The sequence below is a fragment of the Centroberyx affinis genome, unplaced genomic scaffold (genome assembly GCF_046629955.1).
Source record: "Centroberyx affinis isolate AG114_WGS23_722 - 3 ecotype Tasmania unplaced genomic scaffold, CSIRO-AGI_Caff_v1 ptg004783l_1, whole genome shotgun sequence".
NCBI classification, from domain to species: domain Eukaryota; kingdom Metazoa; phylum Chordata; class Actinopteri; order Beryciformes; family Berycidae; genus Centroberyx; species Centroberyx affinis.
Genome location: NW_027282322.1, coordinates 13940 through 26953, shown reverse-complemented (window position 1 = coordinate 26953; position 13014 = coordinate 13940). Strand labels below are relative to the sequence as shown.

Genomic DNA, 13014 nt, shown 5'->3' with positions numbered 1-13014 from the left:
TGACAATCCACAGTGGATTATCCAACAAACAAACTCAAGTTCTCATATATTGTGGAAAAAAACTAGGCTAACGTGTGCATGTGTGTATATGAGATGGTGTACTGGTTTGGATTTTTTTTTTTCATCAGGTTTGTTTGGTTTTATTTTTCAACCTTGCTTTTTGGACCTGCAGTGCATGTTTTATCTTTTGGCATGCTGAGAGATTTTTTGTCCATTCCTGACCATTTTTACCCAAAATGGTCAGTCCTGTACAGTAGGTTCAAAGACTCCTGCATATAGCTTAATTTTCTTAATAAGATGCTGTTTGGAGTGATTTTCAATATAATAAATGCTTTAGAATAAGTGCACAGTATGTTTTTCTATAATTTAATCTAGTGATAAAATTAGAGGTTACGGCATGACAAAATTTGTTTGGCCCCCAGCAACAATCTGGGTTTCTCATGTGGCCCCCCAGGGAAAATAATTGCCCACCCCTGTGCTAGAGGGTCCTCAACAGGCTTGACAGTTCAGAGATGGTCTTTGGTTCCAGGGGTTGACCACCTGTTGCCCCCTGCTGGTCATGATCATCTACGGGTTCCTCTGTCTGAGTCTCCATCGCATGCTGACCTCTTCTGCCTTTAATCATGTTGCTCTTTACCACCCCCTACAGGCCTGGAGCCACCACTGCCACCACTTGTAAAAGAGCGGCCCAGCCAAAGGGTCTAGGAAGTGTTTGGACGCAGACTCAGGACAAGGTCTTAGAGGCTTATTGTTTATTATTGTTTTATTAGGATCCCCATTAGCTGGCAAGTTAATGACAGCTAGTCTTCCTGGGGTCCTCAGAAAAAGCAATAAAATACAAATAATCAATAATAAGATAAGAGAATACTTAAGACAACAATAATAATAAAAGGAAACAAATGAATTTAAACTAAATCCATTGAAAAAACCAAATAAATAAATACATGTGTAATTACACGTGTAACATAGGTAAAAGAAATGAAAAATAACAAAACACCAGGTGTTCCACGTCATAAAATCTTCTTACAGCAACAAAAGAAAACAAGGCATGTGTAAACCCGATGACTGATTAACTTAGAAGAACTGGAATCAACGGAAATGTGTGGAATGAATATATACATACAAACGGATTAGAATGGGAAATAAGATATATACATGACAAGTGTTGGCCTCCCGACCACTTTGTCACAGGCAGCCATTAACAACAGCATCAACCTCAGCGGAGAAGGTTGGCTCGTCTCAAATGTCTTTACAGAACATCTGAAACCAAATCGATCCGTTCCTTCGGTCAGCTTCAGATCCTAACACTCATTTCACCAATCAAACCCAGAACAAGGAACTGTTACTGGAGTGAGAGTCACTTTAATCACCAAGTAGAACAGAGTTCTGTTGTGTTTCTTAAAGTGAGATAAAACTGGGAATATATCTACACATTACAAGTCATTCCAAATGAAAAGTCCACCATGTGAAGAAAATCACTGCTGACCTCAAGTCATTATGAAAAAGCAGCAGCTTATTGGCTGCTGACGATCGTCTCATTTTAGAGAATGGGATCAGATATTTTTGAAACTCTCAGTAATGAAATTGAGGTTTCTGAAAATGGACATAAAGCACTTTAGCAAACACCAAATACTAGAGCGCTCTGCGAAATGACTGCCTTATGTGACATTAATCAGACAGCAGTAGAAATGCATCAGTGGTTTTACTTTCCAGGCGATCAGAGAACTTGTTTATCACTGAATGTTGTTGAAATATCAAATATTGACAAACCATCTTTGTTTGCTAAATTGTGTTTCCAAAGGTTTGCAAAAAAAAAAATTACAGGATTGCAGAAACGATCCTGTAAAGCAAAGCAAAAAAAGAACATAAAAGTCCAATGTTGAGCAACAGACAGACTCCACTGCCAAAATACTGTGTGAACCAGAACTGACAAGGATCAAACAGCACATTGTGCTGATATAAGAGAGGAGCGAAGACAGACTGGATTAGATCACAACCAACAAGATTTCCACTGGAAGCAACAGGATCTACAGAAACAACAGGATCTACAGAAACAACAGGATCTACTGAAACAACATGCATGCAGCAGGCTTCCTGATCACAGCTCTCCTAGCTGGTAAGAAGGATTTTAATCCACACTCCACTTTTCATTTTTTGCATCACATACCATTTCCAAATATATATACCATTATATACCATACTATACATATTCATATATACTGTATATATAAAACATAAAATATATAGACACCATCATATACCATGCTATGTCATTATTTACCATAATATCATCAAGGAAAGCAGCAGTTGCTCAGAGGGAGTCAGGTCGATATTTCAGTCATGATGTTTTAATTGAAGCTTCAAACATCGTCATCATCATCATCATCATCATCATCAGAACAGCAGTACCAACCCTCTGACCTTTTGACCTCTACTTTCCTTTTTCTGTTCCCAGCTGTGATCACAGTCAGTGCCGGTTTACAGTTTGGTCAGATATGCAGCGGAAACCCCACAAACAGCATCAGAGGTTGGGACCTAAAGGGAGCTGGACACTTTGGAGCTCCTCGGTAACTTTACACTTCCTGATGTGTTCATCCATCCAGTTCAACCAGTCTAGTGCAAATAAATGGATAAATTAAATGGATAAATTAACATTATTGTTGTTTTTTAATTTGCTTTACATGATGAAATAAACATCATAAAAAAGCTGGTAAGATCAAAGAAAGATTTTGGACATAGAACAAGGCTAAAATGAATAAGACAGACAAATACAGAAGCAAATTCAATAACAAGCTGTCTATGAAAATGTGATGATGCTGCAACATGTAAGTTTGCTTTTTTCCCTGTAAATCATTAACTGCAGTCGTTCAAAAACACACAAGGGAGTTGACGTTGTGTGTGCGGACGGTTCGACGGTCTACGCTCCGGCAGACTTGACGATCACCAGGCGGTCTCGTCCTTACGGGAACAACGTCGCCATCGACAACGGCATCCTCTTCACCGCAGGAGGTCTGTCTGTTTCCACCATGTTGTACAGAAACACCTCCATCTATTTAAATCCTGTCCTACAGAGTGAAATGAACAGAAATTTGGCATGGTCACAATTAATTATTAGAAATCTGGGTAACACTTTAAAATAAGGGTCACTAAGTTAAGGGTTAGTTAATGCTTAATAAGGGTTAGTTAATGCTTAATTAACAGTTAACTAATGTGTAATTTACTAATGGTGTTCATGTTAACTAAGGTATTAATTTATACATTATTTAATAGTTTATAAAGATGACTATTAAATAATGTATAAATTAATACCTTAGTTAACATGAACACCATTAGTAAATGATTACCAGACACATTAGTTAACTGTTAATTAAGGGTTAGTTAATGCTTATTAAGCATTAACTAACCCTTAACTTAGTGACCCTTATTGTAAAGTGTTACCGAAATCTGCAATTATTAGTAATTTGTAACTCATTTGTAACCACCATTACTACAGCAGCTCATTTCACTTATTAGCGCACCTTCAGCCAGACAGGAGGAACTAATTGGTGAAATGAGCTGCTGCAGTGAAAACCTGCAGCCTGTTGGACCTCCATGGATCATGATGAGAACAACTCAGCTCATTAGAACCGCTGTTCTGTCTCCTCCAGGCGTTTGCTTTAAGCTGTGGTACATCGAGCCGGTGAAGATCTCCGGCACGGTGCAGAAGGGTCAGCGGCTCGGCACCATGCTGAACATGCAGAGCGTTTACCCAGGAATCACCTCCCATGTTCACGTGGAGAGGTGCGACAAGGCTGACCCCACAGCCATCGTCAGTATTTAGGACACTTGACACGTGTGTCCTGTTCCAGCAGATATCTGATGTAGATTGTAGTATATAATTATGTAAGTTACACAGCAAAGGCTCTTTTCAATAAAAGCATTGACAGTATTTCTGAAAAATCTTTTTCAGTCTCTTATTTGTTCATTTTGTTGGTGAATGTTGTCTTTTTGGTGATCATTGACTGGAGGTTTGGGTCGGGGTTTGGGTGAGGTTTATATTGATTTTTGTCTAAGGTCCAAAGGCTCTTGGGTCTAACTCCACTCCAACAAAAAAATATTAGTCTTTTTATGGCATTTGCCAGTTAAGAAACAAATGTCCTGCAACCGGTCAGGCTGCACAGGAGGGGCGGCGGACGATGGCCCAAACCAAACCAAACCAAACCAAACCAAACCAAACCAAAACCAAACCAAACCAAAACCAAACCAGACAGACAGGCATCCAGATTCCCTACTGAACACAGTAAAGATCTAGATCATGATAAATTATGGATAATAAAAGAACTGTTAGACAGTGACAAATAAATGTTAGTTATATGGGTTTCAAAATTGCAGTCCTAAGTTGAAAACTATTCAAGGCCTCAGAGTCTGGATGAGTTCAGCTAAAACACAGGAGGTCTAAATAAAGTCTAAATCTAGTAGAAGTCATTCAAACCAGCAGAACTGTGCGTAGCAATGCTTCACTGTAACCCCAACCATAAATACAAATAAATAACAGTGATTGCAGGGTCCAAGAACACTTTGAAGAGACAGACAGACAGACAATACATTACAGAAGGAAGACAGACAGACAGACAGACAGACAGACAAAACATTACAGAAGGAAGACAGACAGACAGACAGACAGACAGACAAGCCATATTGCTCATTGCACTTTGTTCAATTTATTCACAATGGCCAAACTTTCTATTGGAAAATAGTATGCCTCTTGTTCTTTACACAGTTTATGACTTTGGAAAAGACGAGCCTGGATGTGAACCAGACAGATGCTTCACCCACTGAGGCAAACACTTCTGATAGCTTCTTTAAAGACAAAATAACTAAAGGGAGAATTATTATAATACTGCAGCATATTATTGAAAGCGCTAACTTTATAGCACGTTATAGCTCTCTCCATTAAAGAGTAAATTAATACTAAATCACATGGGGCAGAACACTGCTGCTGCACCGCTCTATGGGTTTCAAGTCATGTTTACTCATATCGCCCTTTATCACAAGCTTGTCTCAAAGGGCTTAAAGGAATAGTTCACCCAAAAAAGAAGTCATTATCTGCTCACCCCCATGCCAGTAGAAAATCGGGTAAAGTTTGTTAGTCCATACAACAGCCCCGGAGATCCCCAGAAGAAGTACAAGCAGCTTTCTCCAAAACAACTGAAGTTGCAGGGGAACTGTCTTCAGACTTCAAAAAATAACCATAAATTGCCTCCGTTCTTACAGCATAATCCAAGTCTCTTGAAGCCAGCAGATTTACACCATTATTTAGCTGAAATCGCCACTCTAGCTGTTGTTTCAAAAAACGTCACGGTTGCACAACCCGGCCTCAATAGGTAAGACTAGCTCGAATTAGCAGAAACAAGACTTCTGGTTTGGCTGTTTAGCCTTCAAAATAAAAGCGCGAGATCTGAAAATATGTAGAAATACCGTTTTAAACCAATTACTTTGTATTTAATTGTCAAATTCAATAAGTGTGCACCCATATTAATGTTTGATGCCGTAATAATAATTATAAAAAAAAGTGCCATTTTTAACTATAAACGCTGCATGTATTACACTGTGCAGAATACATATAAAATGGAGACTGTGGGCATTGTGGACTAACAAACTTTACCCGATTTTCTACTGGCATGGGGGTGAGTAGATAATGACTGAATTTTCATTTTTGGGTGAACTATTCCTTTAACATACCCATTATATACCATACTGGATCATATACATACTACAAAGACCTCATATAAAATACACAGACAGTCACGCCTATGGGCAAGTCAGAGTTTCCACTCCACCTGACCTGCATGTCTCTGGACTGTGGAGCGAAACCCAAACAGACAGGAGAGACAAACTCCACACAGAAACGCCCGGGGCGGAGATTCAAACCCACAACCTTGTTGCTGTGAGGCGACCAGTCTGGGAACCCGTCGTCTATCGGTCTGACGACGATCAGACTCTGGGGGCGACGGCCAATATTTCGGGGTTGCCAGCGGACATCCGGGCCAAGACTTCCTCTTCCGTGAGCCGGTCATCGTTTACAGTCCGATTAGCAACTTGAGACGCGAGAGTCGAATGTTTCTCCACACAAAACACAAACATTGATACTTTCTGTAGGTGTTTTAGAGCTGGGAACATTCAAGACGCTAGACAGGAGTTGATGAATGTGTTTCTGCTGTGAGGCTGAGACACAGAGGCATGTTTGTCTGTGTGAGAATACTCTCTCTCACACACACACACACACACACACACACACACACACACACACACCGTAGCTATTTCTTATTTTTCTCAGAGCAGTGTTGAAGTTTGGCATCCTCTGCCGTGGAAACCGTCCAATAAGATTAGAGGAAGTGACAGATGGGGACAAGGACACTATGGAGACTCGCACTGGAAATAGTATGGTGTGTGTGTGTGTGTGTGTGTGTGTGTGTGTGTGTGTGTGTTAGTTAGTACTCAGTTGATCAGCTAACAGCCCTGCAGATACGGACCAGGCTGCTGCTCCTCAGAGACAGAAGGTTCCTCAGTGACGCAGCATCAAAGAACGAAGCTTTCCTAAAAATATTTCCTTCACAGAACTCATCTGTTCCTTTCATTTCACCGGGAGGATCCGGGGGGTCCAGGACATTATTCCATTCAGGAACAAAACAAGTAAAAAATGTGTTACAACAAAGTAAAACGCTCTTGCTGCTCAGAGTGCCAAACACAGAAAAGCCTTTTCTGTCTTTTTGTCTCTAAAAATACTTCTGACAACTCACTCAGGCACCAAACTGTCCAAGTTTCAAACAGTCAGCTGCCACGAGCTCCTCAGCTTCTTCCTCACTATCCATTTCCTGCCAAAGCAGGAAGTGAGCTCAGGTGGGTCGAGGGCGGAGCTTCAACACTACAAACACCTGACAGCACTGACAAACAGGAAGTTTATAAAGAAAAGATAGTAGCTGTGTGACGGCTGCACCAAATCGCAGCACATAAAAGTGTCAGTAAAGTCCGATCTCACTCCCTTACCTCACCTCTCTTTTCCTTTGTTCACATTTGGTTAGTTTGTGGCACGTTTATATTCACAATACACATACACAAACCACATAACGACACGACACATAGGTTTTGTTTCAATAACATGCTCAAACTTTATTAGCATTATCGATATTACATGTTTCTAATTTGAGTGCACGCATTTTAGTTAAACATGGTTTTATCATTTTGCTGTTAATTACTTTGCATTTATATAACCTTAACTCTCTTCCATCCAAAGTGTCAAGACGCACTGAACATTTGGACTGCACTAGTGTACCGGAAGAGGGGTGTCGCCTTTGTTTTAGTTGTGTACATGTATTTATTTAGTAGTTAAAACTTGATTGATAATTAATTTAAATGCAAATGTCTTTATATTAAGTAAGTTATTTACTTATGCTAAATTTATTTGAATGTAGTCATCTTTTGTTTAAATTAATTAATCTGTTCCCCTTTTTGTGTAAATGTACCTGGCCAGGTCTATATATACTCTCAGTTTGCCATTTGTGAGTAGGCCTCTTGTTCAGTTACATTTTTTTGTTTAGTTACTTGCATTATATTTTGGGCCCACAACAGTTATGTTTTCATTATCTTTTTGTAATTCACAACTGGTTTTGTTACCTTTTTGCCTTTTTTTGAGTAAATAAAACCCTTAATTTTGCACTCTGTTTTGCGTCCTCGTGCCTGCTTGCTCGGTCCATCACAAGCTGATTATCAGATCCAAGGAAGCCGAGTCGATACTTGTGTTCTTGTCGATAAAGTTCTTCCCGAGTCGTCTTGTGGAGACGATCTTCTGATGAGAGAGAACAGAGAAGCTGTGTGACTGTGTGACTGTGTGATTAATGAAGACACACAGCTGTTCATTTTCCCACCTGTTAACTGGCTCTGTACTCTGAGGGGGTTAGAGGGGGTCCCCAGCAAATTGATGAAATGTTAAAATTCAGAATTATTTCATTTACAAGAAGTTAACACAATTAGAGAATGTAGAAGAATGACAGTTTAGATCATAGTTTCTCTGTTATCTCTCTGCCTACAATACAGACAGTCATGGAGTTCTGGACAAAATCATATCTGACATATCTGATTTTGTCCGAGAGACAAAATCTCATCAAATGGGGGTCTGTGGCTCTGATGTGGACTAAATTAGGGTCCTCGATATGAAAAGCTGCTCGGAATCTTGGGGCTTTCGGTTCGTTCTCGTCGGTCAAGTCTCCATCCGATGCTTCCTCGATATTTTAAGGTTGGCAAGGAAACTTCCGGGTTTCCTATCCGTCTTCGGTCCAGTCGTTCTTTTGTTTTGGAGTCGTGCTTCAGCGGTTAGATATTACGTGAAATGCGTCACGGAGGACACGAGAACGCACAAGAACGTGTCTTGATAATCGGCCAGTGTGTTGAGCGTCCTGCTGCAGAGCGTTTGTTACAGGTTGTTATTTGCTGAGACGGAGATTCTGTGCGTACTCCTTGAAGAATTCTCAGAGCATACTCGCCAACTCTCCCGATTTTCCCGGGACACTCCTGATTTTCATCGCCCTCTCCCAGTTTCCTCCTGGGTCACAATTCTCCCGTATTTCTCCTGATTTATGACAATTTTTTTTCCTTTTTGTTATCACAACCTGTTTCTGGCGTGTATAAGCCCTACGACTCTAAAATTCTACTGTTTCCATCCGGACAACGATACAGCTACACTGAATGTATCGTTTCCATGGCGACGAGAGCGGCTCGCCTCGTCCTCCTCCTTCTTGACGGAGAGAGAAATGGAGAGTTCGAAGAGAAAGAAATACTCGTGTAAATTTCAGACGTCAGTCCTGGAAAGAAGAATTCCCATTTGTTACGGAACGTTTTAAAGGAAAGGGGCATTTTGTAAAATCTGCCACTTCGATTTTTCTGTCGAGCACGGGGGGGGGGGGGGGGGGGTCGCACCGACGTGAATCACCATGGAGAGGCTGAGGAACAGAAGAAGGTGATGACAGGGCACCAGGGCCAGCAGAGCATCAGGCCTGCTTGGTAAAGGCAGACCTGATGCAGCAGTATATGCTGAGACTAAGATGGCTGTTAGTGGCCAAACAGAAAATCCCCTTCACCTTCACTGATGAAATAAGTATTTAACATAAAAATGCTGTTGCAGTCTACTTATTATTTTGTTATTTTCATTCTTTAAAAGTCACCAGAATGCAGGAAACAAAGTCTATGAAACTCAAACCCCCAGACCCCCCACTTTGGTTTTGAATTCCTCCCTGTTTTTGAGGTCTCAAGGTTGGCAAGTGTGTCTCAGAGCCGATTGGGCATCTGTGTGACAGGCGTTTGCACGCAGCCAATGAAAATGCAGAATCAGCCTGAACGGGATCAAACGAACCTCAAAAGCCGTTTCAAAGCGCTTCACGCCGTCGGGAGCAAACAGTTTGCACCGTAGCTGCAGGGTTTGAACGAGGCTCGGGTCAGATCGTCTCCTAGACTCCAACATGAAGACTTGTTTAGTTGGTCGGCAGGTTAGTTATTTACTGCAGGGAGGACCAGATGGGTGGAGTTTACCGCTTCAGCTCAGACAGTGTTAGATCACACAACAGTGCATCAAACTGAATTTCAGATTCTCTCTGTCTAAACTTTCTGGTGCGCACTGCTCCACCCATCTGACACGTACAGTGGACTGAAACAAACCATACAAACAATATTATTTGACTGAGCTCCGACTGATAATTTCATTCATTAAAAAGTTAGATTAAAACTCAGAACCAAAAAAACTGTCACTGAATCAGTGGGTTGATTCACTTCAACTTAAAGATGATAAAACAGAACAGATAAAAACAGCAATAAAAATAAAGATGACAAAGGAAAAGGTCGATCCAGCGGAATCAAATGAATGGAGTCGTTCATCTTTTCCAGGACAAACACACACATGGAGACTAACACAGTGCTACAGTAAATACTACATACCATGGGCAGTATACTATATACTGTATCACAGTATCACAAGTAATATATATGTACATTTCAGATCATGTTTCATTTCCAGCAATAAAGTCGATTTAAATAAAGTGATTTCTTTGCCTGACAGGTTTTTCTCTTTGTACAGCTAAATGTATTTGCTCATTTGACATTCAATGATATGAAATTCAAGTCAGTAGCTTCATAATTTGTCCCAAGAGGGCTTCCATATGCTGCAGATGTGGAAGTGTTTTGGCTGACACACACGTGGGAAGAGTGAACAGTGAAAATGTACAAACTGATATCATAATTATCCATGAAGCAGCAGGCAGCCGGTGGAAATCTGTCCCACACACACACACACACATACACACACACACACACACACACACACACACAGGATCCGACTGGAAACACTGGAGGGCAGCAACGACCAGCGGATCAACAGCAGCTCAGCAGCAACATCCAGCTGCAACACAAACAGGCTGCAAACAGGCTCTGAACAGGCTGCAAAAAGACTTCATGTAAGAGTATGTAAAGCCTTTTGAGACATGCTTGTGATAAAGGAAAGGCAAAGCGAGTTTATTTATATCGCACATTTCAGCAACAAGGCAATTCAAAGTGCTTTACATAAAACATTAAAAGCAGCGAGAGTTCATATATTGCATTAAAAGAATCAAAGTAAAATAGAAAGAAAAAAGAACACAACCAATACTCCCACTTTTAGATGCACATTGTGAGTGAACCCATATGTTTTTCTGTAATTTTCTTTTCCTGTCCTTCCTGATTCTACTCTTGATCTGATATTTATGTCAGATCTCACTGCCCAAGGCAGACGAGAATCATAGATTCTCCTCTTGGTCAGAAACCTCACCATCCACAGATGGAAGAGAATCATACAGGGTAAAGCTCTGTCCCTCCACATATAGTGTTCACTGTGCAAGTAAGCTTTACCTGGACGAGACCAATGAAAATTTGTACTTGCCCGTGTCAGCTCTGTTGGGATCCTGAACAGAAAGAGTTAAAATGAGAATAAGACGGGTATAAAATACAAGAATAAAAGTTACAGTGCAGTGTAAGAAATGAATAATTATTTGATTTAATAAAAGGCAGCGGCGAACATAAAAGTCTCCTCTATCAGGGCTATAAAAATAAACAAGACTAGATTAGACTAGACTAGGCTACAAACCGGCGGCAAACAAGTTGCAAGCAGGCTGGAAACAGGCTGCAAGCATCTTACTCCAGTAGAAGTTCTGTTACTTTGCTGATATTTGACTTCAGTAGAAGTAAATGTACTGGTGTAAAAATGTCCTTCAGTAAAAGTAAAAAGTGTGTGATTTAAAATGTCCTCAGAGTAAAGGTTCCTGAGTTCGTCTTTAGAACAGAGAACGTTGTCAGCTGTGATCTTTTCCATGTGATTGAAAGCGATGGGCAGAGCATCTGAAATCATTGGCTGTAGTCTTTCCTCGCTTGCATCACTTTATTCCACCAGAATAATCAGGAAGGCTAAAAATATCACCACAGATCCCTCTCATCCGGCATATTACCTCTTTAATCTGCTCCCATCAGGTAGAAGATACAGGAGCATGAAGTGTAGAACATCTCGCTTCAGGGAGAGCAGCTGCCTCAAAGCCATCAGGCATCTGAACTTGCACTGATAATCTCTAAATGCACTTAACCAGCACTTTACCACGGTGTGCACTTTACTATGTGCTGGATAATGTGCTGCTTTCTGGGTATTGTGCTGTAAATGTAATTTCTGTGTGTTGTATATTGCTGTTTTACTGTTTTACTGTGTGTATATTGTGTGCTGCTATTGCACTGTTGTTGTAGGAGAGTGAACCAAGACAAATTCCTATCAACTATGTTGACATGGCAATATAAATTATTGAATCTTGAATCTTCTAAAAGGAGAGAGGACAGAGTTCAGACTAGATTCTTTCCACTGGAAACATTAGAAATGAGAAAATAAAGTGCAGAAACAAAGTAAAGTCAGATTCCTCTTCTCACTGTGAATGGATCCACAGTTTGTCAGTTTACCTTGATCCGGTTTCTGTTGCTGATGGAGAGACACACAATCTGTTCTGTGATGGATGGATTTAAAAACTGCAGGAGAGATGGACTGGAGTTAGACTGCTGCCTTCAAGTCCTGTCAAAAAGATCGTAATTGCGAACGTGCGTTAACGAGGTGAAAATGACACAAAGGGAGAATTTTCTGTGATGCTAAAGTCGCTGAGGAGTGACGTTCAGAGGCAGAGAGAAGTCTTGTCAACACCTGATGGTAAATGTGATGAAAAACAACAGTTGGTTAGTAAATTAATTCATTAATTAAAACATAACATTAAAACAGAAGGCTTTTCCTTTGTGTTGCTTTTAATGGCTCTTTGTTGTTCAGAAATACTTTATCAGAAATACTTTATCAGAAATACTTTATTGATCCCCGAGGGGAAATTGAGTCATGCTGCAGTTGCTCACATTCTAGAAGATAAATATATATAAGCATACAGAAATGATAAGAAAAATAGAAATAAGAAAATAAGAAATATGTAAAATATGTGCATTATACTACAATATATAACAATAATAATATAGAAATAAGAGAAATAAGAAATATGAACAAATATGTGCATCATACTACAATATATACATCAGCGTAAATAATTAAATAATTATTGCACATTTGAATTATTGCACAAAATTATTACCAGAATCAGTATTTACCGTTGCTTTGTTTCATGCACTTACTATTTACCCTGTGGCACTTTGAGATTCACTTGTAATGAAAAGTGCATTACAAATAAAATGTATAAAATGTATTATTAAAACATCCACTGCATGGCTGATGAGTGTTTTCCTCTTCATCCTGCTGCCGTTCCTCTGTCCTGCTGAAATAAAACAGCCGCCAAAAAACACGACACGACAGAGTCCATCGTGTCGCTTCTGACCGAAAGCACCGAGTCGTATTTCGACCTGCAGACTTGTAAGTAGAGCTTATGAGGATCAGCTGAAGGCAGAATAATCCTGACAGGCTGAGACAGAGTGTGAAGTCACCAAGCTGCT

The 13014-nt window shown here is 40.2% G+C and overlaps 1 protein-coding gene across 1 annotated transcript; it reads left to right on the top strand.

Annotated features, from left to right (window-relative positions):
- The first annotated feature begins 1920 nt into the window (after window positions 1–1920).
- Window positions 1921–3820, top strand: LOC139666060 (leukocyte cell-derived chemotaxin-2-like). Its single transcript, XM_071545152.1, has 4 exons — window positions 1921–2116; window positions 2456–2567; window positions 2864–3009; window positions 3648–3820. The coding sequence occupies exons 1-4, from the start codon at window positions 2077–2079 to the stop codon at window positions 3818–3820; spliced, it is 471 nt and encodes a 156-aa protein (XP_071401253.1). The 5' UTR covers window positions 1921–2076.
- Window positions 3821–13014: the final 9194 nt, after the last annotated feature.